Source organism: Phocoena phocoena, chromosome 1, assembly GCF_963924675.1.
Source record: "Phocoena phocoena chromosome 1, mPhoPho1.1, whole genome shotgun sequence".
Lineage (NCBI taxonomy): Eukaryota > Metazoa > Chordata > Mammalia > Artiodactyla > Phocoenidae > Phocoena > Phocoena phocoena.
In genome coordinates this window covers 186,207,572-186,233,338 of record NC_089219.1, presented here as the reverse complement: position 1 = coordinate 186,233,338, position 25,767 = coordinate 186,207,572, and the positions used below count along the sequence as shown (strand labels likewise).

General features: G+C 62.5%; 1 protein-coding gene across 1 annotated transcript in view; it reads right to left on the bottom strand.

Moving 5' to 3' along the window:
* Positions 1-686: 686 nt before the first annotated feature.
* LGR6 (leucine rich repeat containing G protein-coupled receptor 6) overlaps positions 687-25,767 on the bottom strand; it is a 95,523-nt gene continuing 70,442 nt past the window's right edge. Inside the window, exons 7-18 of the mRNA XM_065879769.1 lie at positions 16,672-16,740; positions 14,807-14,878; positions 14,575-14,646; positions 13,646-13,714; positions 12,678-12,749; positions 11,800-11,865; positions 10,835-10,906; positions 10,261-10,332; positions 8,958-9,083; positions 8,030-8,190; positions 4,769-4,849; positions 687-1,942 (exon numbers count right to left, since the gene is read on the bottom strand). Of these exons, the coding sequence (XP_065735841.1) occupies positions 687-1,942; positions 4,769-4,849; positions 8,030-8,190; positions 8,958-9,083; positions 10,261-10,332; positions 10,835-10,906; positions 11,800-11,865; positions 12,678-12,749; positions 13,646-13,714; positions 14,575-14,646; positions 14,807-14,878; positions 16,672-16,740 (2,188 nt within the window). The remainder of the gene's footprint in view (positions 1,943-4,768; positions 4,850-8,029; positions 8,191-8,957; positions 9,084-10,260; positions 10,333-10,834; positions 10,907-11,799; positions 11,866-12,677; positions 12,750-13,645; positions 13,715-14,574; positions 14,647-14,806; positions 14,879-16,671; positions 16,741-25,767) is intronic.

Sequence of the window (25,767 nt, the reverse complement as noted above, 5' to 3'; positions counted from 1 at the left end):
GGACCGGGCTTTTAAGACTGGTGGCCTCTTGTGATGTCACCAGGTGGTACAAAAGGGGGGCCCTGGGAGAGACGAGGGCTGGTCTGTGAGGTGCTAGTAGATATTCCACGAAAACCCAACCGGCAAACCAAAACCTATTGTTCAATAGTTTGGGGAACTGGCTTAAAGCAAGTTCAACAGATCTCACTGCTGTGGGATTCTCCTGCCTCTTTGCCACACTGACATGCACCCTGAATCTCTAAGAAACGGGCACAATGTCCTATTTTCAGAAACTTGTTTTCACAGGAGTCTTTTGAGCGGCATATTCAGGACCAGTGGGGCACAGAGCACGTGTGCTCCAGTCCTGGAGCAAGGGGAGAAGCCCTGGCGGCCCCTCCTTGGCCCCCGTGCGGTCCCCTGCCCATCGCACCTGATCCTGGGCCGCTCGGGCCCCCGCCCCCGTCACTGTCCTCTGCTCCCCTCATTTCCCTTAAGTGGACAAACGTCCAGACCTCTGGTCCTCAGCCTCAGACGCGACAGGGAAGAGGCCAGAGCAGGGCCGAGGGGAACCCAGGCCAAGGACACACGGTGGTGGCCTGGGAGAGTGGGGGGCCGGGGGCGGGGCCATCTGGTGGGGTTTGGTTTACAAGCAGCGTCCTTCACGGAGGGAGCGGGAGGGGAGGGGCGTAGGGGAACGGAGAGGACGTTTACAAGTGTGAGGCCGAGGCAGAGCCAGACGCCTGGAAGGCCCCGGCCCCCGCCCGGCCCGCCCCCGCTGGCACGGCTCCCTCGGCCCCCCGCAGCTGTCCGCCGTCCACGGCGGGTGGCCGGTTCCCAAAGCGGGTTCCCTCTGGCTCCGCAAAGTGGCTGCCCTCCGGCCGAGAGCCCCCGGGCTGCTGGCAGGGGGCGAGGGTCACGGAGGTGAAGCCGTAGGTCTCCAGCCCGGGGGGCCGGCCCGCTTCGGAGGCCTCCAGGATGAGCTCCACGTCCGAGAAGGCCACCAGGGCCTGGGTGGAGTCGCAGGAGCTCGGCTCCAGCTGGCCGGTGGCCGCCAGGGCGAGAGGCCCCGGGACCCCCAGGCAGGGCCGGAGCCGCCGCAGGTCCTCCCGGAAGTGGGGGCTGAAGAGCAGGTAGAGCAGGGGGTTGAGGCAGGCGGGCAGGGGCAGCGCCAGAAGCAGCACGGACTTGACAGCCTCGGGGGTGACGGGGACGAGGCCCAGCGCAGACGCCAGGCTCAGGAAGGCCACGGGGCAGTAGAGGAGCCCGTCAGCGAAGGTGAGACGGGCCACGTGGCGCACGGCGGCGCAGTCCCATGCGGCCTCCAGCTCGGCCCCGGGCAGCTCGCAGGACAGCCTGACGTAGGCTGCGGCCACTGCCAGGAAGCAGGAGGCGTTCAGCATCGCCAGCGCCGCGGCGAAGCCCAGGGCGGCCGGCCGGCCATCGGGCGGGGCGTACGGCAGGCAGAGCGGGGAGGCCCCGTACTCACCCACGGAGGCCAGCGGCAGGGCGGCCGCCAGCCCCGCCAGCACCAGGCAGCCCAGGGCTCCCGCGCGCAAGCTGCCCGGGGCCGGCGCCTTCCCACGGGCCCGCACACAGGCCACGGCCACGCTGCAGTGCACGGCGGCCAGGGTCAGCAGCAGCACGGAGGCCTCGGAGCCCAGCACGGCCAGGAAGCCCACAGCCCGGCAGCCCGGGCCCGACTCCCAGCGGGCGCCGTACTCCGCGAACCGGCCGAAGGTCAGCACGTCCACCGAGGCGAGAAGGCCACAGGAGAGGCCGGTCAGGGTGTTGGCCCCTGCGATGGCCCCCACCACGAACTTGAACGGGGGCAGGGGGCCGGGCCCAGCTGCGGACAGGCTCAGCAGCACCAGCCCATTGCAGAGCACGGAGAGCAGCACGGCGGCCCACACGGCCAGGCGGACGCCCCAGCTCTCGAAGAGGTGCTCGCAGGGCTCGAAGGGGCCTGCGGGAGAGAGGACCACACTCTAGCCTGGGGCCGTGGGACGGACACGGCCTCATCCATCTGCAGGGCAGCCCTGCAGGCCACCGGGAGTCTCAGGGCTCCTGGTGGGTCTGGGGGAGGAGCAGAGGGGACACAGAAGCAGGGCTTCCTCCACGAGCTGCGGGGGGTGGACACCAGTCCAGAACACGGAGGCACAGACGTGTGAGAAACGCACACGCGGTACAGACTAAGGCAGCACGGACCAGCCTTGGGGAAACATCAGGCAGAGCAGTCCTCCCCACGGAGCAGCGTCCAGAGCAAGGAAGGGACAGGCTGGCCTGGAGGAGTGGCCAGGGCAGCAGCCCTAGGGACAGGCTGGGGCCAACCCGCAGAGCGGCACCCAGGACCCTGCCACGAGGAGCCTGGCCAGGTGGGCTCTCCCTGGTTCCTCGGCCACATTTAATGCTCATGACTGGGTCAGTGTTGGGGGCAAAGCCTACTGAGAACATCAGAGGGCAGGTGGCCCCTGGGGTTTTCCCGTCTGGTTCTGCACTGGACGGCAGACAGCCTGGCGCTGTCCATCTCTCTCCCCAGGCCCTGTCCTCAAACCACCTTGTAACTTTGGACCTTTGTTCCTTCATCCATCCTGACCTGGACTCCCGTTCTTCCATGTGCTGCTAGGCGGCCTGGGGACTTGAGAGGATTTGTGACAGCTATTTTTTAAACTTTTTTTTTTTCTGATTACCAAATAGTAGACGTCAATTGTAGAAAAATTGGAAAATGTAACATGGAAAGATTAAAACTGCTTATGATCGCTCCTCAGAGAAACTCATCATTTTGCTATGTTTTCTATCAGTTTTAAGAAATACATATAGATTTTTAAAACTAAACTGGGACTTTAGTTTCTCATTCTCTCTCTTTTTAAAAGTTTATTTATTTGGCTGGGTTGGGTCTTCGTTGTGGTGGGCGAGCTTCTCATTGTGGTGGATTCTCTTGTAGCGAAGCAGGGGCTCTAGGTGCGCGGGCTTCCGTAGTTGTGGCACGTGGGCTCAGTAGCTGTGGCTCGCGGGCTCTAGAGCGCAGGCTCAGTAGTTGCGGCGCACGGGCTTAGTTTTTCCGCGGCATGTGGGATCTTCCCAGACTAGGGCTCCAACCCGTGTCCCCTGCATTGGCAGGTGGATTCTTAACCACTGCGCCACCAGGGAAGTCCCATAGTTTCTTATTCTTTTTTAAGTTAAAGTTTTATCATGCACACTTTCCCATATTGTTACATTACTGAAAAACACATTTTAGGTGTCTGTGCAGTGAATATGGGCACACCGGAATTTATTTGGCCATTTGTATGTGCTATTGTAAAAGTGAATGCAAGTTGGATTTTGTCTTTTGGAGCTTCCCCTTTTACGTCATCACTGCTGATCACCGGTTTTCAGAGGCCGCGTGAACACGCACCTGCGCCTCCAGGTGCGCTGGTGCGCTTGTCGCTGCGGGCACTAGAGGGCGCGCTACAGCCGCGAAGCGCGGGGCGCGTGTGCTGCGGGGCCTGGGCGGGGCTGGAGAGCCGGTGAGAGGGACGCTATCCGCTGCCTTCCACTCGTCCATCCGACGCTTCCCCACCCGGCTCCCGTGGCCGCTGCTGCCTCCGGGGCGGCCTGGGGCTTCACGCTAAACACAGAGGCTGGGCTGGACCAAAGGGGAATTTTTTTGTTTCCTGACAGCAAGATGGATTTAGCGGAGACTGAAGGAGGCTTCCTCAGCCGTTAAGGAGCGGACAGTGCTGGAAGGAGCCCCCCGGGACACCCGGTGTTTTACGCCTGGGAGAGCTTTACCTACGAGAGGCGGCACCCCTCCTGGGATGGAGTGGGGAGGGATGCAGAAGGGGGCCTTGCAGGGTGCTGCCCTGCTCGAACTCTGCGGGTCTCAGACGAGCCAGCCCCGCACCCGCCCCCTGAGCAGTGGGGTCTCTTCGCTGAGAGAAAGTTCCTCCTGGCTGTATCACCTCTGGCGGCTCCTAAATGTCGCTTTGACTCCCCTCTCCCGCTCCCACTGCCCCCAAGCAGCCACCGAAGGGGGGCGACAGCCCCTTCCCCGGAATGACAGAAGAGGCTGAACTCGCGGAAGAGCGGGAGCTCCTGCAGTGGAGCAGGACGCTGTGGTCCTCCCCACACCCACATCCTCCGCCTGCCTCTTGTCGCTTTTAACCAAAGAGTAAGTTTAATCAGAGAAGTGAGAAAACGCAGAAGCAAAGGACAGAGTCAAAGGACTAAATAATAATAGTCATTGAGCAAAGTCAAGGGCCTTCAGTCCGTCCTCAGGGCTGTAGATAATATTCTGAGCCATGTCCTTTGAGCTGTTTTATAGATGCTGAAACCCGCCCCGCCAGCTGGAAGAAGTTAACTACATGATGACCAGGCCGTAGCCATGACCTAAGCTGCCACGATTCTGAGAACCGGCCTCAAGAAATGGGAACAAGCCGACCCTGGAACTGAAGCCTAACCGTACTTACAACAATCAAGATGACGCTGATCAGACCACCGATGACCAATTTCAAGATGACCGTCAGAGCTGACTGTGCTGCCTCTGCATGTAGCCCCCTCCCTCTGCCTGTACATCCCTGAAACTCCCCCGTAAAAGCTCTTGGCCACTGATTGTCGGCGGGGGGAGTCGGCCTTTAGGCAGGCGTCCACCCTCCCCCTCCCAGGTTGCCAGCCTCCAAAGTAAAGCAAACTTTCCTTTCCACCGACCTTGTCTCTCGAGTATTGGCTTTCAAAAGGCGAGCAGCTGGACCCCACTTTCTGTAACGCTCCTTCCCCAGTCCCTGCCCTCCCCACCCCGAGGCACCCGTCTCACCTGGAACAGGGCTGCACTGGACAGTGGGGTGTGGCCTGGGGTCCTCCACCTCCAGCTGGAGCTCGTCTGGGTCCACATCATCTGAGGGGAGACCAGAAACTGGCTCAGACCCTGGTCTTGGTGTGGGTCAAACCCCACCTTCCTCCAAAACCCCACCCCTCTGAGATGTTGTCCGGACTCGTCTGCTGGGCACGGGGCCTCCCCGCGGCCCTGCGCAGGGGTGTCTACCCTCGGGGGCAAACCTCTGGTCAGCTCCCTGTTATCCGCCTGTGGCCCTCAGACACCGAGTGCCCCCATGTCCTCCCGGGCAGCTGCACAGAGTCAGGGGAGGCTGCCCTGCTGGTGGGGGCCCTCCACACGGGCCAGCCCACCACTGTGACCCCGTGTCCGCTGGGAGCCCTGCACACTGCAAAGGACAGAGCAGCGAGCGGGATGCGCTCGGAGGAGGTGGACCAGGGACGGTGACGACAGCCGAGCCGCTGGGGGTGTTGGACTCGGAAAAGGCAGGGTGAGGGGAGGAAGGCCGTCCTCAAAGAGCTGCCCGCCTGCAGGCATCACTACACCCCGACGTGCTGTTGGTCCCAGGCGGCAGAACCAGCATCAACAGACGGGTCACAGAAGGAGGCAAATCATGATCCAGAGGGAGAAGTTCTGGTTCTTCCTACACAAAGAAGCTCCCACCATCATAGGTCACGTGTGCTGACCGCAGAACACATGTTGGGCGTTGGGCACAGGCGGGGGGGCGTGTGGGGTGGACGAGACGCGGCCCTGCTGTCGAGGAGCCGTGGGCACGCACGCTGCCCCCACGAGGAGGTCACCTGGCGCCAGGGCTGGGGCTCCCCCAGCTCTCATCCTCCAGGCCCCGCGCCTGCGGAGTCCTCACCGACCCTCCCCACAGCTGCAGGAGGCAGGCAGCCCCGGGCATCATCAGACACGTGAGGAATGTGAAGACCTCGCCTTGGGTCTCACAGCCAGTGAGCGACAGAGCGGAAGTCAGACCGAGCCTCGCTGGGCCGCAGAGCCAAGGTGGGGGGACGGGGAGACGGTTGGGGGAGCTTTACAGATGCACGCGGTGTGCGTAACTGGAGAGACTGGAGCAGGAAGTCTCCAGTGTGAGAAGGCGCTTCTCTACTGCGTTAGCAGGTAGACTAGATCATCTTTAACCATCCTTCCAATTCTAAGTCTAGGCTCTGCGATTCTGTTCGTCTGAGAAAACAGGATTAGAAAGGCAAATCCCTTGTTAAAGAAACTCCAAAACGTGATTGAATCAAATGGCATTATTTTCCTTATTCGCTCTTGTGCTGTGCCTTAAACCAGGGCCTGCAATCTCCAGGGGGGTGGACCTCTCAGGGCCCATAAATTCTTTAAGGATATTGAAATGATAAATGATAACTAAACCAGTTTACAGTTTATAAAGACGAAACTCTCTTTTGCAGCGATAATTCATCATTGGAAGATCCTCCTCGAGGCTTGCGGGATCTTAGTTCCCCGACCAGGGATTGAACCCGGGCAGTGAGAGTGCAGAGTCCTAACCACGGGACCGCCAGGGAGTTCCTGGGAAGTTTCTGGAGTTGGGTTGGGGTAAGCGGGGGAAACTGCCTCTCCTGGAAGGTTAGGGAGGCGGGCCAGTGGGCTCTCCACCGTGTACAGGCCAGGCCCAGGCAGGCGACCGTTTGTCACACTTGTCCCCGCCTTCAGCTCACATGTCTGCTTCCTGTGTGGAGCCTTCCTCCCACTTAAAGGGTAAACAGTTCAGTTGGGAGCTTTCCCTGGAGGCAGGGAGGCCCTGTGGAGCTGCCCATGGCCTGGGCACTGCTGGGTGGGCAGGGGGCCGGGCTGTGCCCACAGCCTAGCATTCCATCCCTCGCCACCTTTCCTGCTCTGTAGAACGGAGCTCGGCAGCGCTTGGAAATCAAAATGCACCGATGAGATGCAAGAGCTAAGGCCTGTGGACTCCGTCGGAGGCTGTAAGGTCACAGCCAAAGTGCTAAGGACTGCTCTTCACCGAGGGGGATGTGGGATATGGCTGTAGCCACGGCCCTGGCCCCCTCCTAGGCTCAGCCACCCCTCAGGACGCGGGGCCCGGCCCTGGTGCCGTTATGGCAATGGCCGCCCACCATCCCGATGCCCTGTGGTTCTCCCTGGTGGTCTGGTGGAGTTTCACTTTCAGGAAGGAAGGTTTCCACTCCTTCCATCCCTGCGGAGTGGACGGCAGACACCCAGACCAGCCCAGGGAAGCTGCTGCCCCTGCCGGGCCTCACACTCTCCCAGGAGGGCTCCAGTCCCCTTTGCCTGCCCACGGCGGCCTCCTGGGCTCCCAGCTACACTCCCGCGTGTCCGGCCAGAGGCCCCTCCCTGAGTAGCCACCGTGGACGGAGGGCACACGCGTCTGTCTGCGGGATCTTCAATGCTCCCGACGGCCTGTGGGGCGCGAACGCCGCTCCCCGTTTACGGATAAGAAACGGAGGCTCCGCAAGGCCTTGTCCGCGGTGACCCGACCCGTGAGTGGTCTGGTGGAGTTAGAACCTGGGTCCGTCTACACTGGCGTGAATGTTCTTCCGTGTTTAGATCTGATCTTTCTGTTTAGCTTCTGCACTGACACGTTGTGAAGAGAGAGTTAGAGACTGAAAGGAAACCCCCGAGTCGGGGCCCTTTCCCCTCCCTCCTAATCTTCTTGTGCTCTGCAACAGGGGGCAGGCCATGAAGACCTTCTCTCTGCCCTTCATCAGAGACCCCTCTGGCCTCCCCGAGAGGCCCCCGGGCACCAGGGCCTCTGAAGTCCCTGGTGAGACAGCGGGGCAGACGGCGGGGGCAGCAGTGACCCCCAGCTGCTCCTTTTGGCTCTGAGACACAGCGTGAAAGGACTCTTTTCCGGAAGCAGGTTTAATTGATTTAGCCTGACTCCGCCTAGCTCGGGCTGATTGGAAAACGCTGTCTGCTCTGAGGACGCCCGCTGCAGGGCTCGCATGGCGGGGCGGGGGGCGCCGTGGAGGAGCTGCGGCCCACGAGGCCCACCAGGACAGGGCTGTCACATGAGCCACGGCCTGGGGCACGCCCTGGGGGCCACAGAGGGCTTGGCAGGCGGGAGGCATGCCTGCCATCAAGGTCAGCACCGCCCTTGTGTCCCCCGGGCCTGGGGGACAGGCGTGAACAGGGGCCGCCCCTCCCTGGGCCCCCGGCAGCCCCTGCCGGCTCTCCTCGGGGTCCTGCGCCTCCTCCCTCCCGGGCCCCCCACGGTCCCCCCCACCCCCCGTCACTCACAGTGGCTCTCGGCTGCGCCGGCAGGGAGGCCCAGGGGCCTTTTGGGAGCGTCACGGTCATCAGGGTGAGAGCCCTGGGGCGCCCGTCGGCCCAAGGCCTTGAAGACACCGCGGCACGCGCCGTAGGAACAGCACTGGTAGGCGTAGGGCACCTCCAGGGCCCTGGGTGGGGGTGGGGGGGCGGGACACAGCCACCTTAGCCACGGCCAGGGCCCCGGCAGCCCGTAGCCGCCCGCTGCCCCCGAGCGCCCTGCTGGTGGCCTCCCGGGCTTCTTCCTCAGGCCCGCAGCCGCCCACTGCCCCCGAGCGCTCTGAGTGCCGTCCAGCCTCGTCCTCCCCCATCTAGAGGCCTGAGCCTGGCTCCAACGGGGAGCAGCTGGGCCACGCAGCCTGGGAGCCCCGCCCCTAAGGGCGGCCCTCCTCTTCCGCTCGCCAGGAGACAGGGCTCTCCTGGCCCGTCTTCACCCTCGCCCTCCGTGAGGCCTGCGCCCCGTGCCTCTGGGCACGTCAGAGCTGGGTTGGCGACCTTTGGGTGAGGCCGGACCCCCACTGCTTTGCAGCAGACAGAGCGTGGGCCACACGCGCCGAAGGAGGCCTGGGGTCCTGGGCACCAGCAAGGGCTGAGCGGCTGTTTTCTACTCATCAGCACCCTGGGCTCGGCCCTGATTCCAGGCCGGGAAGCTGCCCAAGCAGGCAGGGGGCCTTCCCACCATCTTAGCTCTGTCCTCGCCGGGGTCCCCCAGGGCTGGGACTGGAGAGGAAAACGCTACGTGGGGATGAGGGGGAAGGGGCCCTCCCCACTCAGGCCTGGCCAGACCCTGGGCCTCCAGGCTTTTCTCGGGGTGAGGCCCTGGGCTCTCTCCTGTCCCTCCCCGCCTGGCCACTGCCCTGAGGCAGACCTCTGTAGGTGTGGGGAAAGGAAGCCTCACCTCAGTCTGGGGAAGCTGTCCTTGGGGAAGGCCTGGGACAGAGCCCAGTTCCCTTTGAGCTTCAGATGCACCAGGCCCCCAAGCCCGGCCAGGGGCAGTGTGGTCAGCTGGTTGTCCGTCAGGTCCCTAGGACAGTGGATGGTCAGGGTCACTGGCAGTCGGGGTGGCTGGAGGCAGACTGTGCTGAAGGCGTGGCCAGTGTGCCCGGGATGGGAGCCAGAGGAGAGGAGGGAAGGAAGGCTCGGAGGAAGGAGCACGGATGCCGGGCAGAGGCGGCAGGGTTGCCGGGGCTCCGTCGTCCCCCACTCGTGGGACCTCGGGGGCCGACTACACGGGGCTGTTGGAGGTGACGCCACGCCGTCCCAGCTCCTGGGTAACACAGCCGCTCGGCCACAGCTGCTGGGCCCCGTCTGAGTCCCACCGGTGTCCCTGTCCAGCCCACCAGGGCATCTGCCTGCTGTGCCGGCCCCCGGCCCCCTGCTCTTCTGAGGACGCGGGGGCCAGAGCTGGGACTGAACAGCGCGGCCGTCTGGCCGCACGCAGGGGTTCGGTCGCCCGTTCTGTTTCAGGTCCAGCTTAGTAGCCAGAGGTGAAGATGTGCATGGCTCCCCCTGGAGAAATATCAGAAGAAGCCAGGCCTCCAAACCAGACAGCGCGGCCACAGACCGGCAGCGTGGAAACGGCCTGGGCTGGACGTCAGGGAACCGGGCCCCGTCACCAGCTCCCCGTGAAGCCGAGGCATGTCGCAGGTCTGCCCGAGCCTCAGCGGCCTCATCTCTCAAAGGGATAAAAATACCCATCCGACCGCTGTGGCGGGAGCAGAGCGAACAGGCGGCAAGCAACGGTGAGAGTGTGGCCTGAGCCCAGAGAGCAGGGCTGTGAGCGCCGGGTTCCGGCCCCTTGAGTGAGCACCTCCTCCGCAGGCCGGAGAGCACCTCAGAGGCGAGGGGCAGGGCTGCACGACCTCCGGCAGACGAGCCTTCAGGACACAGTGGGGAACACGCAGCACTGTGCACGGCGGCCCCACACGCTCCCCGTTCCCCCCCCGGTGGCCTAGGGGCCCGGCTGCCCGGGAAATGAGGCTGTGCGTGGCGCCGCAGAGTGCATAGGGGTGGCCCCGGCTCATCAGGCCCCACGTCTGTCCGGGGGGCTGGGAACGCGGTTAGGCTGGGGCCACATCCCCAGCACGTGTGGCCAACACCCATGCGTGTCCCACCCCAGGCCGGGCCCTCCTGCCCCCGCTGGGCAGCCCACAGGCCCACGGTGCTCCAGCACCCAGGAGGAGAGGGCAGTGGACACTCACAGCTTGACCAGGGAGCGCAGGGTCGCAAAGGCCTCAGGGTGGATGGACCGGATGGCGTTCCAGCTCAGGTCCCTACGGGCAGAGGACGTGACAGGAGGGTACAGTGACACATGGACCTGTCGTTCTTACCCGGGGTCACCAACACATGTGCATGGTGTGGGCATGCAGGGAGGCTGCCCCCTGGGGGTCCTCACGGGGTGCAGGCGTACAGGGAGGGGCCCCACTGGGGGTCCTCACGGGGCGCAGGCGTGCAGGGAGGGCTCCCCGGGTGCTGGGGTTCCCCATGGGGTGCAGGCGTGCAGGGAGGGCCCCCCCAGGCGCTGGGGGTCCTCACAGGGCGCAGGCGTGCAGGGAGGGCCCCCCGGGCGCTGGGGGTCCTCACGGGGCACAGGCGTGCAGGGAGGGCCCCCCCGGGTGCTGGCGGTCCCCACGGGGTCCAGGCGTGCAGGGAGGGCCCCCCTGGGTGCTGGGGGTCCCCAAGGGGTGCAGGCGTGCAGTGAGGGTCCCACCGGGTGCTGGGGGTCCTCAAGGGGCGCAGGCGTGCAGGGAGAGCCCCCCTACCCTAGGTACTCACAGGGCCTGCAGGGAGGTCAGCTGGTGGAAGGTGTCAGCTCTGATTTCCCAGATGCGGTTGTGCTGGAGGCCACTAGGGCAGCGAGAGAGGCTGGATGAGCCCAGAGGCCCGGACACTGCCCCCAACCCCGACCCCACCACTGGGAGGAAGAAAGGACCCAGCCCGCAGAATCACCAGAATGAAAGGGAGCATGGGGGATGTGGCTGCCTTGGGTAAGTGGTCAGGAGACAAAGCTACAAAGCCATCCCTGTGGCCCCAAAGGGAGTGAGCTTCCAAGGTTCCCACTGGCCCTGGCTCCCAGCCCAGCTGGCCTCACTCCTCGGGCCCTCCAGACCCCAGTCCAGCAGCAGAACGCAGCCCAGCCCCTGGCGGCCCCAGACGGGCCCAAGCTGGGAGGCAGAGCTCAACGGACTGGCGTCTGAGTGGGAGATGGACCCTGGGCCTCGGCAAAGGTGCAGACCCTCCTTCCTTCAGTGTCAAGGCACCAGGACAGGCCCTCATGTCCCCGACCCTGCCTGGTCATGGGGCCCAGACACGGAGGGCCGGAGGCCCTGTCACTCGGGGAAGCAGGAGCTGGGTGAAGGGAGCTCCGAGACTCTGTGAAGTGGTTTCGGTCCCCGTGGAACCTGCAGCCCAGGTTTCCCTCCCAGACACGACTGTGCACGTATGTGCGTGCTTATGGAAACCGAGAGCCTGGGCACTTCCAGTCCCCCACGGCCACCCCATGTCCCGCCCACCTGCCCCTCCGCTGGCCCTAATCACTGTCACGTTTCCTGCTGCCTTGACCCCCAAGAAGCCGCCTCGAGACCCCTTTTGGGCACCATCTCCTGGGCTGTCACTACGAGTCATGGCCTGTCCCGGCCTCTGCCGAGCTCCCAGCCCTGACCTCAGGGTCAGCAAGCCCAGGGCGGGGAAGGTCAGAGTGCTTGCTGACCCTGCTCTCAGGCCCAGTGCCCCAGACTCACATTTCCTCCAGCTTCTGACACCCGTGCAGGCTGGGCAGCCCCTCGATCTGGTTGTGAGACAGCTCCCTGGGGAGAGGGGGCCGGGCTGGTGAGGGGAGCTGGGCCTCAGGGACACGGCTGTGGATCTCCTCACCCCGGGCACTTCCCTCCAGCTCCCCGCTGGGCCCCTCCTCTCTGCGGGGCCCGGATGGGGCTGCCTCATCCATGTGAAGGCCCAGGGGACCCTGGGAGGGCCCCGGGCGTCAGGAAGCAGGAGGTGAGAGGCGCACGACAGGGCCACGCTGGGACGAGCCAGCTGGCCGAGGCCGCCCAGGTGGTACCAGATCCCCCGGCCCAAGCCCCCATCCGGCTGAGGCACAGAGGGGACAGGACCTGCCCACGGACACAGCCTGTCGGTGGCCGGCTAGACACCCGTCCAGGGCTGGTCGTGCACATCTTGAGCCAGGGGCTATGGTCCATGGTGAGCGCCTCAGACCCGAGTGAGACTCAGGGGAGAGGAACCTCCCTGCTCCTCACGGGACACGTAAGCTCCTCTGTGGTCCCCGTGTAGACTCGGGTAGCCTATTAGAGCCACTTTGGGGGGATCTACGACGTGCCGGGCGCTTCCAACCCTCCTAAATGAGCCCACGTTTTGCAGATGAGAAACCGGAGCTCGGAGACACAAAGGGGGAGCCGGGGTTCACCGGCCGGAAGTGGCAGAGCTCGGCCTCAGCCCCGGCTCTGACTTCGAAGACCGAGTCTTTTCCCTGAATGGGAGAGGGCAGCCCGGTTCCTCTCAGGCAGGTCTCAGCCCAGGCTGCCTCTCTCCAGGAAGAGAGTGACCAGGGGACGGAGGCCAGAGGGGCCTTGCCAGGCGGGAGGGCGCGGGAGGCACTCACAGGACACGGAGCCTGGGCAGCTGCTGGCACATCCCCAGGGGGAGCCGCCGGAGGCCCGCACGGGTCAGGGTCCTGCGGGGAGAACGGAGCGGGGCTGGCACCGACTCGGGCCCTGCCATCCCCGGCCCCTCCCCCCGCCTCCCCTCTGGCCTGATGCTGACGTGGGAGCACAGAGCTGACAAAAGAGAAGTGGGGGGCACGGGGCAGGGGGGCTGCGGGGAGAGAGGAGGAGGTGGGTTGGGGTGGACAGAGGGGCACGGCCGGGCACCGCCTGGCAGGCGGTCCTGCAGCCAGCCCCTCCCGCCCTCCCCTTCGTGTCCCCCACGTCTCCTGGTGTCACCAGCAACACAGGGGCTGGACCCTTTTCTGCTCCTTGTAGGGGAGGGGGACCATGCGCAGGCCGTGGATGGAAACTCCAGCCCCAGTGGGGCCCTGGGAACCAAGCCCAGAGCCCGTGCCCTGTGCCTGGGGCAGGGAGGATGCCGGGGCGTCCGGGGCGGGGCAGTGGGCTGCGAGCAGGCTGCAGGGCGGCGGCCTAGGGACAGGGTGCTCCGGGGAGGGCGTGAGGCCGAGGTCACCCTCGGGGAACTACTACTTCCCTCGTGGAAGATTTTCCAGCTCTGGGTGTCCGCGTGGCCCTTCTGCTCACTCTCTTACGGTGAATCAAGGGCCTGCTACGCTCTCCCCCCTCCCCCCAGGACAAAGTGGCAACCAGGAGGCACAGGAGGTGGCTGTCACAGCCCTCCTGCCGCTCCCGGGTCCTCCGTGCACCTCGGCTTGTGGTTAGGATCGCAGAGAAACTGCAGGCTGGGAAAGCGGGGAGGAGCAGCCCCTCCCCCGAACCACCTGCCAGCCCGGTGGGAGCGGCCATGGGCCCCTCGGGGCCAGGCTAGAAGGCCAGACAACGGGGACCAGACTCTGGGGACTCTGGGGGGCGACGGGGGATTGGGGGGCCAGCGTCCACTCACAGGATCTCCAGACTGGTGGTGCCTTTGAGATCTGGGAACCCCTGGATGTCCGTGGCACCATTCAGAGATCTGGAGATAGAGCACCAGGTGCTGAAGGGGGGTCAGCCCTCAGGGACCCCCACCACAGGGACCCCATCTTCTGGGGACACCATCCTTCCCCGACCTCCCTCCGGTGACCCCAGTTGCTCAGGCCCTGGTGGAGGCTGGATGCCTAGCAGGGTCCAAGCTGCCATTTCCTAGGTCAGCTCCACCCAGCCTGGCCCGGACAGAGCCGGTCACCTGGCCCCCAGCCACCTGGCCACCCAGGCCCAGTGTGCACAAAACACAGGCAGGAACCGTGGGACTCGCCCCGTTTGAAAGGCAACAGCTTGAGTGCTTCCGGAAAGGTGTTTGTCTGCTGGGGTTGCTCGTTGGAGCCGGGAAGCGGGTCTCCCCTAAATGTCACCTGCCGGGGCTTCCCCCAGTGGTCACCCCACCTCGGGGGACCACGCGGGCCTGCACGCGACAGGAGCCCAGCAGGATGGGTGCCGCCGGATCCTGAGGAGGACCCTGGGCTCGGGCCTGAGCGGGAGAGCCTGGGGTCCAGCGATGAAACATACGGATGGCACCAGCCTCAGGGGTGAGAGTGGGGCGCACAGGAAGGTGGAGCTTGCGCCCCAGAAGACTCAGGGGTGTCCCTGTGCTGCTGCGTGTAGAGCGTCACCTGCAGGAGGTTTTCTGAAGATGTTGCACTTGGGATGGGAATTGACAGAGCAGGAGAGACGAGGATGCCTTTGGGTGGCCAAGAGTCACAGGGTGTGGCTCCGGGGGCCCCGGAGAACCAGAACCTTGTCAGGTTGTTGCTCCTTCAGCTATGTGAGCAGGACCCTGACTTGGCGGGACTGGCGGGCGGGGGTGGTGCCAGGGGGCAGGGGGAGGCACCAACTCACAGGGTGTGCAGCCTGGGCAGGTACTGGAACGCCGACCTCCCCACGAACTGGATCGGGTTGTCATAAAAGTGTCTGCAGGAAAGACACCGAAGCCCTTCATTCGCCCTCCCGGCTGGACCGAGGCAGGTGTCTGCTCTCCCCTCTCCGCGGAGACCAGCACGCAGGGAGCCCCTCTCCAGTTCCGCCTGCCAGCCCCGTCCTCCCCCAACACGCGTGAGGAGCAAGGACTCACATCGTCTGCAGCAGGGGGTTCCCCAGAAAGGCCTTCTCGGGGATGGCCTTGATGTTGTTGTTATGGAAACCCCTGGGGGATGACACGGGCGTCAGAAGGGTGCGGAGAGCCCGTGGACGGGGACAGGGGACCCCAGGACGCTCTCCAACAGCCGGACAGGAAGGCCATGGGCCCAAAGGGACATCAGCCTGGGGACCCCGGTTCCACATCTGCCTGTGACTTTCCCTCTTTGCTCAACGACCCGTGGAAAGGAGAGAGGGTGAGCCTGGGCTGAGGGCACTGCGAGAGCCACTCAGGGGAACAGGCTGGGCCTGCACCCCAAGGAGGGCAGAACCCTGGAGGCCCCTAGCGGGGAGCTGAGGCTGCATGGCAGGAGGGAGCGCAGAAACAGAGGGCCCCGGAGGGGAAGTGGTCCCCAGATGGAGCCAGGCTTGGCCTCAAGGCCCTGAACTGAGGAGTGGAGCCCTGGGGGGGGAGTAGGGGGGACGCCCGTGACTGTGGAGGAGAAAAGGGGGCGAGGCCCCCCCCTCCGGGTGTCCAGGCTCTAGAAGCCGGGAACAGTGCATCTGGTTACCGGGGAGGACAGTTCCAAGTAAATGCTGGACCGGAAAGCACAATCCATGCTGAGCAGCCCCCTCTGCCGTCCTTTTTTCACCAGAGACCCCAGGTTTCTGTGTGTCTTCCTGGCCTCTGGGGCCCGTCCTCCCTCCTCTCATCACTTCCATGCTCATTCACGAAATTCACCTGCAGCCAATGCCCACCCAGCCTGCTTTGTTCCGTCAATGTTCCTGCGTGAGTTCGCTCGTGGCACGTGTCTGATCACCCGCTTCGTGGCCGGGGTTGGGCCGAGCTCCGAGGGATTCAGTTTGCAAGACAGGAGCCCCTGTCCTCAAGCTGCTTCTCCCAATGGATGTGGACAGACACGCCCCACGCCTGTGCCTTCCTGCTGCTGCTACCCCAGGGCTCTGCTCTCTCCCCCGAGCTTACATCTCCTGCTCCCAGGCCTCTGCACGCCCTGCTCAGGCCACGCCCTACAGACCCAGCCAATCTTCTCCCCGCCTTTCCCCGCCCCCACCCCACTCCAGGGGAAAGGCAGGCCTTGGTGATTCGCTGGCAGTGGGGGGCGTGCAGCCGCTCCTCACGTGGACCCTCCCCTGCGCTGGCCCAGCTCCCCACCCGCTTCCCGGCGTTCACGCTGTCAGCCGTCTGGACCAGGTGAGGGGGAGGCTGGGGGTTGGTGCTAAAGGCCCCGGTGGCCGTGAGAACAGATCCAGTGCTGCCTGGAGGTTTGGGCTCTGGTCGTAAACTTCCACTGCCTTAACTGGTCCCGCTCAGCACCACGCAGAGCCCGTCCTGCTACACGGCGGCCCCTCCTCCCCGAAGGCTGTCTCCCCACTGGCTCAGCGCCCCTCTGCGTACTCACTGCCCCGCCGGGTCCTTATCTCCACTGGTCCTCCTCCCCCACTGTCGCCTAAAGCCCATCCACCCTCTAAGGCTGACCTCAGACAGGTGAGCCCACAGGGCTCTTCCTGTGCTCTCTGGACACCCAGACCGTTTCAGCTAAGATCATATGATCTAGGGTCGGAGTTACATGCCAACCCTGAGCTGCTCTGTCCTGCCCCTGTACGCTGCATCCTCGACAGGCCTGAAGCCCTAGGGGACGGCTGGTGTCCGTCTCACCCCTGGTTTGCACTTAGCAGGAGCAAATGCATTTTAGAATAAAACGAGCAGTGGCCGTCGGGGGGTGGGGCAGAGCCAGCTCCGAGGCCTGTGACTGCTGACCTGGGAGGTCGGGACCTCGGGAGGTGAGGGCGTGGGGGGCCCTTGGGCATAGGGGACACCCCAAACCCCACAGAGGAGCTCACAGTTCCTGCAGGCGGCCCAGCGTCCGGATGGCCACGGGGAACTCGTGCAGCTGGTTGTAATTCAGGTCTCTGGAAAGAAGGCAGGACAGTCGCTGGAGGGCAGTGCCCAGGGCGCGTCAGAGGCTCCGGGAAACGGACGCTGGCTCTGGGTTGGCTGGAGAGAGGGGCTGGCAGCCTGCCGGGCCCAGGGCCAATGTCCGGAACACACTTTGGGCTGTTCCTCTCCCATCGCTGCCCCCAGACCTCGGTGGGGGCCTTCCCGGCCACAGACCCGTTTTGAGGGGACACTTAGGGGTGGACAATGGAACCAACTCTCTCCGAACAGCTCCTTGGGCTGAGGAGAGTATCTCAAGCCTTTGGAGACACCAGTGGATGGGGAGGGGGCCTGGGGAGGAGGGGGCAATTTTTAACACCTTGTCACCGGCACGAGGGATTCTGGAAGCTTCCTCAGGTGACCGTCTTGGCTATCTGTGGCCTCTGCTCTCTTCTTTTGCAAAAATGGACAGGACGTCTTACCTTCTGGTGGTGGCGTGACAGCTAATCTTTATTTTCTCTCACCCTTTTCTGCCTTTCCCCCTTTTCTTTAAACAGTGAACATATATCATGTGTATAATCAGAAAACATTGGAGGGACTTCCCTGGTGGTCCAGTGGTTAAGACTCGGCACTCCCAATGCAGAGGGCCTGGATTCGATTCCTGGTCAGGGAACTAGATCCCACGTGCATGCCGCAACTTAGGAGCCCGCCTGCCGCGACTAGGACCCGGCGCAACCGAAGAAGGAAAGCAAGAGAGAGAGAGAGAGAAAACATTGGAAATGATGTTGAAAAGCGACAGCAACCCAGGTTGTCGAGGGGATGGGGAAACAGCGTTCCAATAAACCCTCGGTGGGCATTTAAACGTGCACGACCTTTTAGGCAAAATTTGACAGAATCTTTTCAAATGAGAAGGTTCACACCGAGTCACTCCACTTCCACGAATTCAACGCACAGAAAAGTCTGCAGCCAGGGGTGCAGATGTTTGTAAAAGGAGGCTTGTGGCAGCAGTGCCAGGCGTTGTGCCCTTCACGGCGATGCAGCTAAGGGCGGGAGGCGACATGCAAGCGACCAAAAGCAAAGCTGATCGTCCTCGGAGGAGACTGAGAACCCAGCTCCCACACGGCGGGGAAGCCCCGCCGGAAGAGTGGTGCACATTTTGAGGAGTGGAGACTGGGAACGGGGGGGGGGGGCGAGCGCGACAGGGACTTTTAGAGGATGTCCCCCCGCCCCACCAAGAGACTTCAGGACGGATGTCGGCTTTCAAAGCTGTAAAGCTGGCTTCTGTCTCACTCAGTAGCCAGTGCCTCGGCCCTACGTAGGATGCGCCTGACATGGGGGTGCCATCCTGGCACCTCTACAAGCCGGTGGCTGTGAGCCAGGCTGGGACCTGGGCCCCTTTGCTGCAGTGCTGGCACCTGGACACATCTCTCCTCGAGCCACAAAATACAAAGAAACTGTGTGGGACTAAAAATAACCGTGTGCGCGCACAGTTGGGGCAAATTCTCGACAAAAGATGCGAAGAGACCAAAAACCCAAAGTGCCACCTCTGAAGAGCCTGGAGCAAAAGCAGAGGGTCGGGAGCAAAGCAGGGGACTGCGCGTGCCCCCTGCACACAACACCACCTGAGGGGTGGGCAGGACACTTAAGCCACCCCTCTGGCCTGACCTCTGTACTCACCCCTAGCCTCACCCCACAAAAGGAAGAAGCTCACCCCCCTTTCAGAGAGCGGGCCAGCAAGGGAACGTGTTGTTTGTTCTCGATCCCCCCTGCTGCAGCAGGAGCCCCAGTAAAGCCTGGCCTGAGTTTCTTGTCTGGCCTCTGATCAATTTCTATTGATAAAGGAGGCCAAGAACCCTGGTCGGTAACAGCTGGGGCACAGGGTCCCCGCTCTGGCAGGGGAGGGACGGCTCAGGTGCAGTGTCCCCAGGAGCCCCCAGGATGACCCCAGCCCACCTTTTCGGCCTTTGAAAGCCACCCTTGCCCTGACAGCGTACACGAGGCCATCTAGCGCCAGGACAGGGCCACGGGGAGGCCCTTTAATCAGTGACTTGCAGGTTTTGTGGTAAATACAGGTCAACACAGAGACGATGACAGATTCCTCTACACGGCAGGGTCGTGACACCTAACAGTCCACAGGGAGAGCCAGGCGCCTGGCCCAGGGGCCAGAGGGGCAGTGACCGTCGAGCTGGGTAATTGGCCCCTGACACACACACACACACCACTCCCGGGGTCCGCTCAGACTTCCCTGGTGACCTCGGGTAACCCCTGCTCTGCCCTGCCCTGCCCTGTCCTTTAGGCAACCATACACCTTCCCCTCCTGTGTGCACACCTGGATTCGTTCAGAGAGGCCCCCCGGGCCGCATGAGGGGAACGTGAACCGAGGGCAGGGGGTTTGCAACGCACCTTCCTGAGGCCAGAGGTGCTGTAGGAGTTTGCAGATTCCTGGGGTTCTACAAGGAGCGGCAGAGGCGCCTGGAAAATCAGGCCGAGAGGGCTGGGGATGGAGGCTGAGGCGGGGTAGGTGCATTTTTTTCCCGACCTTTGATTGTGCAAACGATTCACCCTCCCGTCTCAACGTCTCCAAATCCAGAGCCCCCTTCCACCTGGTTCAGCCCATTCAGGAACCCTCCTCTGCTGCCCCAGGAGAACTAGATTCCTCACAAGTAACATGGGAGCATCTTCCCTCAGGAGTCTTAATACTGCAGCCTCATCTTCAATGCAAAGGCCCACCAGGTCTGGCCCCAGAGCTTTTGCTCACAATTTCATCTGCCTGGGACACTCCAGGCAGCGGCACAGCCACTCCCTCCCTTCCCTCAGGCCTCTGCCCAAATAACCCCTCTTCAGGAGGCACCCCCTGACCCGCTGGGCGCCGTTCCCTTGCCCTGTGTGGTCGATCGGAGGTGGCCCCGGGTCTCATCATTTATTTGGCAGCATAAGTGAATCAAATCTTCACATCGCACACCTTAAACTTATACAACGTCATATGGTCGATTACAGCTCAATCAAGCTGCCCGGAAAAGTGGCCCGAGTCCCCTGCAGCCTCGCCATCCCGGCTCCCGGGCGGAATGGGGTGGAAGTGACGTGGGGCCGCCCCGTCCTGAGTCACGACAGCCCTCACAGCCTCTGCCTCCTCTGGGAGGGCCCTCGGCACGTGTGAGAGCCCGGCTGGCCTCCCGCAGGACGGGGGCCGCGTGGAGAGGGCGGGTGGCCGGCACCGAGGCCCCATGCGCCCTGGCTGAGCCCCAGCGGAAGACAGCTTTGCGACGGGCCCGCGGGACAGCTCGGCAGAAGAGCGGCCAGCACACAGGTTCACGAGAAATCGCAAATGTTGTCTTCAGCCACTAAGCTGAAAGAACAATAACAACGAGATACCCTGCTTGCTTTGTCCTCATGGAACACGTTGACATCTGACAGATACCTGTTTATTTTCTTCCCACCAAACTGGAATGAAAGTTCCTTGAAAATAGAAACTTTGCTGTTTTCTAATTGAAACCCCGCAAGGGTCCTGGCACAGAGCAGCCGCTCAACGAACACTGTTGTCTGAGTAAGTGAGTCAGTGAAAGGTCTAGACAAGTTGATTAATGAGAAACATTAACGGACTCTCACAGGAATCTGGAGTATTTGCGGGGACAGCCTTAAGATGCCGAGGCTGATGTCAAGAGGCACCAGCCAGTCCTGAGCGGCACCCTCAGGGCTGCCCGGGGCCAGCGAGCCTGGGACAGGTCCCCTGGGACCTCGCCGTCGTCGAGCCCTTACATACTTCGTCCAGCAGCCAAACCGACTGGTTCCAGCCCTCCTCGACAGTTTCTGGTCAGGAATCTTACCAGGGACGGCCTGACAGACAGTGGGCATGTGAACGAAAAGGCTATTCTTGTAGAAAAACGTGGGAGAATAAAAATGGTGCAAATGTCAAGAATTCTGCAAACCACATGCCAAAGGGTAGCCTGATTTTTTCCAACTGGATGTCTACACAGATTCAAGGGTCACTGCCACGCCCTGCTTCATCCGGGCCGCGCAGATGTCACCTCTATGTCACCTCCGGTCTAACGGCCCAGGAACGTCCCCGCAACCCTCTCTGCCCCCGAGGAATTCTTCAGTTCAGGGCGACGGGTGTTTGTTGCTACCCCCTAAACACACAGAGAATTCCACTGGGTGGAGCGGGCGGTGCAGAGACGCGTGGGAGACACCCCATCTGGACGGCGGGATGAACGGCTGCGCGGGATGTGGCGGGTCCCACAAACCCAACACCAGGGCCTGTGGAGACGGAGATGCATGTGGCTGAGACAGGGCTACACGGGGATGTGGCCCCTGGACCAGGTGCAGGCAGCAGGAGGGATATCAGGGCAGAGAGCACGGTCTGCGGGAGGCGAGGGGTGGGCTTTGGAGAACAAGCGACGCAGTCGGGTTGCGCAGAGGGCACTGTTTCCAGGTGAGGACGGGGGCAGGGGCCGCGCGCTCCCCGGCCTGAGCCCTGGCTCCAGGTCGTCCCTGGGACAACCTCTCCAGCACCGAGCATCCACCCCAACGACCTCTTGTCCTGCAGCTGCCTCGCCGGGAGCTGCTCCCGTTCCACCCTTGTTACAGTCGAGGGAAGTGAGCACAGGAATTAAGGAAGGTTCCTGACCACACCCAGCCGTTAACTGGCCAAGGCAGAGAGCACCGTGTCCCCCAAACCCACCCTCTTCTCTCTCTGTAGCCACGCTGCCCGTGCCACAGCCCCTAGCCCCGTCGGCCACGTAAATGTATGACACGTGAGTAAAAGTTCAGCTACACCGACCACACTTCAGCTGCTTGGTCACGACGTGTGGCTAGTGGCCCAGGTGTCAGAAGCACAGATGGAACCTTCCCACCTTCACGGAAGTGCGGCCCTCTGTAACAGGGGGCACAGCCAGGTGCGGCATCTTCCCGGCTCCCTGCGGCAGGCCTGGCCACGGCACTGGTCCTCAGAAGACGGGCAGCGGTGACGCCTGCCACCTCGAGAGCAGGGCCTACGAAGCAGCCAGACTGCCCCCTCCACGGCCTCGTCGCCCTTCTGCCAGCTAGATGCCAAGCACAACGAGGCCCTGGGGATGGCAGGACCCCGAGACGCCAGATCCCTGCGTCACCACACGGAGGAGGGCCACCTGCTGAGGAAAAGCACCTCCTGGGGCTACTACACGATCCAGAAACTTGCGCTGTGGTTCATGCTTTGGTCTATTTGGGACAGCAATTTAGATATCATTCCACTGACCTGGCGTCACACCCGGCCTCGAACCTGAGTCTGAAGCCCCCACTCAGCTACTACACACCCGCCAGAAAGATGCTTCTAAAATGCAGAGCTGATGCTGTCATCCTTCGGAACCCTCAGAAAAGGCTTCTCACGACTCCCAGAACAGCGTTCGGGTGCCTTCCTGGGCTCCAACACCTTGAGCGGTCTTTCAGCTCCACCTGCCGTCTCACCCGCGTGGAGCCTCACCCCCTCCTGCGTTTAGCTGTGGCTCTTCTGCCCTCAGCCCGATGCCCTCTCCCCACATCCTCAGCTGTCAAAGCCCTAGTCATCCTTTGAATCCCACCCAGTCCCTGCGGTCAGGACGACTTACTCGCTCTTCCAGAACCGTCCTGGTGTTTTCTCCAGAAACGGTCAGGGTGAGACGGGTGACGACGCTGGTGGTGGCGACAATAGCGGTGATGATAGTAATAGTAATCACTGTGTAACAGTCACGGTCCTGGGTGACTTACTATCGGCATTCATCTCATTCCCACGCCAGCCCTTTGCGGCAGGTACTGTTATCACCTCCATCCTGCAGGAGATCAACTAAGGCACAGAGGGAGACCATCCCTGGACCACGGTTCTAGGAAAGGAATCGCCAGGATTGTAGCCCCAGCTGTTGGCGTCCAGAACGGGGTGGTCCGGGTACATACTGTCTCCCACGTGAGACGGGAAGCCTGTTGGCACCAGGAAGCAAACGGATCCCCTTGTGGATTTCCCCGAGCCCAGGCACCGGCCACGTGCATGAAGGTCCACTGTCAGGGTGATGGTCTGAGCGCCCTGCGGCTGGCCACGTGGGGCTGCGTCTCGGCCCTCGGGTCAGGCTCTGACCTGCAGGCTCCTGGGGATGGCAGGGGAGGCCTTCCCTGGCACGAGTCTGATTCTTCCGTCGCAGGTGATTTACGATGCCCTAAACTTCAGCTGGAAAACGCATCCGTGGCTGTAGAGTCTATTATGTTTAATAACCCAGAATCAGCCGGGAGCCCAGGAAGAGTGAATTGTTCTGTCTGCAGCTGGGAAGGGCTGAGGTTAAAGAGAACCCATTCCCAGCTCCAGCCAGAACTCGCTCTGGAAGCGCGGTTGTCTGTGGCTAATCCTCCCCGTCGTCTGCTCAGCTGTCCCAGCCACATCCAGCCGGGACCGATGGCGTCGTCGGCAAATGTAGCTAGGAAGGCGCCCCCAGCCCCGTGATGCTCCAGGACCCGCAGCCCCGGTTTCTCCTGCCATCGGGCTGTGAGGAAAACAGCCACTCCTGGGAACCCCGGCAGCCCCGCTGTGTATTCGGAGCACAGAGCTGGCAGGATTTTACTGTCTTCTTGTCCAGCCCCGTCTTTCTATTGATCGGGAAACTGAGGCTCGGAGAAAAGTGGTAGACCTCTGCCCGTCAGAGCCAGGCCCTGAAGCCAGGCCTGCTGGTTCCCGGGCTAACATGGGCTCCGTGCTACGCAGAGCGAGTCCCACTGGGCTCCAGGTAGCAGGGCCAAGGGCAAGGTTTTGGGGAGACTGGGAGAGACGGTGAGTGGAGGGGGAGTCAGGTTTCCCCAGACGCTCACGGGCAGGTCGAGGCAGGTGACTCCGAGCTGGAGGCTGGGGTCTTCTGTGAGTTTTCTGCTTTGGAGTGAACGGAAGAGCTCCTGCCGTCTGGGACCAGCAGCGTCACCCTGGACCAGTCACTGAACTTTGCTGTTTGTTCCCTCACCTGTAACTCGGACGCCCACCGCACAAGGCACTCTGTTCACCTGGTCCAGAGCCCGCACGGGGGGTGCTCACACAACGCGATTCTCTCCGTCTTCCTCTTCCTGGACACGAGGCTCCAGAACAGACAGCGCACACACAAGCTGGCCTCTACTTTCCACAGAGAAAGATTAATATCACTAATTGGGTTTCCACTTACACTTCTATTCTCAAGGCTCATGTCTGTGTTTATCACCAGATCACAGGTAAAGGCATGTGGAGGAATGTGGGGGCCCAGCTCCCACGCGAAACACAAACCCCAGACGGTCGGAGCCACTTTTACCTACCAAGGCTGGTAGGGAAGGCGGCTAAGCGCGGTGAGCACACTACCAGTCCTAACTGCTGAGCCCGGGCCCCAAGGCTGACTCCACACATTCGGGGCAGATGTCCTGGTGAGCCAGGAGCCAACAAAACTTCACGACTCCTAGCATTGCTGTACTGTCTAAACGGCCTGCCGACCAGGCCACCCATTAACGAATGCAGCCGTTTGTAAAACTGTCCTCAGTTTCTTTGGAGAGACAGGCATGCCCTCCTTCCCCTTCCCTCTACCCACACCCTCTTCTTTGCCAGAAAGAAACCCCAGAAAGTCCCTGATGCAGCAGCATGGCTGCTTTTAATGCAGCTGTTCGTCCTGACACTGAGACTTCAAGCTGCCTGCCCTCAGGAGGCGCCGGGGATCTGAGAACCCTGGACTGGGAGGAAAGTGAGAGGGAAAGTCCAACCCGCCCGGGGTCATCCCTGGGGTCCCGGTGGCCAGGGCTCCGCCTCTGCCTCGATCCCCTTGCACTGGCAGCCGCTGTCGGGCTGCCCTGAGAATGAAGTTGCCGTCCTCATCCTGGGCTAGAGCATCCCCTTCGCTTCCCCCTTGGCCCCCACCCCATCCGCCAGACGACCACCCGTGTGTAACCTAAGTCACGCTCCGCCTCCTGTCCTCCCGAGTTCTTTGGGTCGAGGTTTGTAGACATTTCACATTCTCACCACCCTGCCCAGAAAAGCCTGTCACTCTAAGATATGATACTCAGAGCAGGACCGGGTCCTGTAGAAGTGGGTGGGTCCCCATGGGCAGCACCACCTCACCTGGACAACCTGGATGCTGGGCCCATCCATGCAGGACACCAGAGGCTCTGAGGCGCTCCTGGTCACAGCAGAACGCAGCTGGCCTAAAGGCGGGACCCCGAGGTCCGGACCACAGGGCTTGTGGGAAGGGGACCTCGCGTCAGGCAGGGATGAGGGACCACCCCCGTGGGCATTTCTCCAAGTTAGAAAGCTTGGGGCACCTGGGCTACCTCCTGGGCTGTGGATATTTAAGTCTGGTTCGGCGAGAGGTCTGGGTACGGGTGACCAGAGCTGAGAAGGACCTTGTGGATGAGATGGTCCCTCGCTCCCACAGCTCAGAGGGAGAAGCTGAAGCTCAGAGAAATGGATTCTCCAGGGGCCACAAGCCCATTTGTCTGTTCACCAAATAACTGCCAAGCGTCCTCCCTGGGCCAGGAGCCGTGCCAGGCGCTGCAGGTGCAAGAGTGGACAGAGCGGGGGACAGACCACGGATGATGTCGATCAATGAATAACGAAGACTCAGACTGTGGAAAAAACTAAACAGGAAAAGGAGAAAGCCGGGAGGGAGTTGCAAAATGGTGGTGGACGAGGACCTCCCTAGAGAGGTGACATCTGAGCAAAGTCTTGCAGGAGGCCGATCACTGTGGAAGGAACATTCCAGACACAGGAGGCAGCCAGGGCAGGACTTGGGAGGCAGGACATACCCGGCGTTGGCAAGGGCGAGGCCGGTGGGAGCGGGGCTCGTCACCCGAGGCCAGAGTCGGACGGGGAGACACTGAGTGTTTGGACAGAAGGGAACAGGATCGGATTTGTGTTTCAAGTCCCGGTGGCTGTCGCGCGGGACGCAGACTGCAGAGGGACGAGGACGAGATCATGGCAACAACCCGGGGACAGACTAGGGCGGCCTGGGGACGGGGGTGGGCGTCAAGCGCTCAGACTGCCCCTGTGAGCTGAAGACGGAGCTCGGATGCGGGACGTGACAGGAGAGCACTTGCGTCACGCAAGGTCCAGCAAAGCTGCCTCC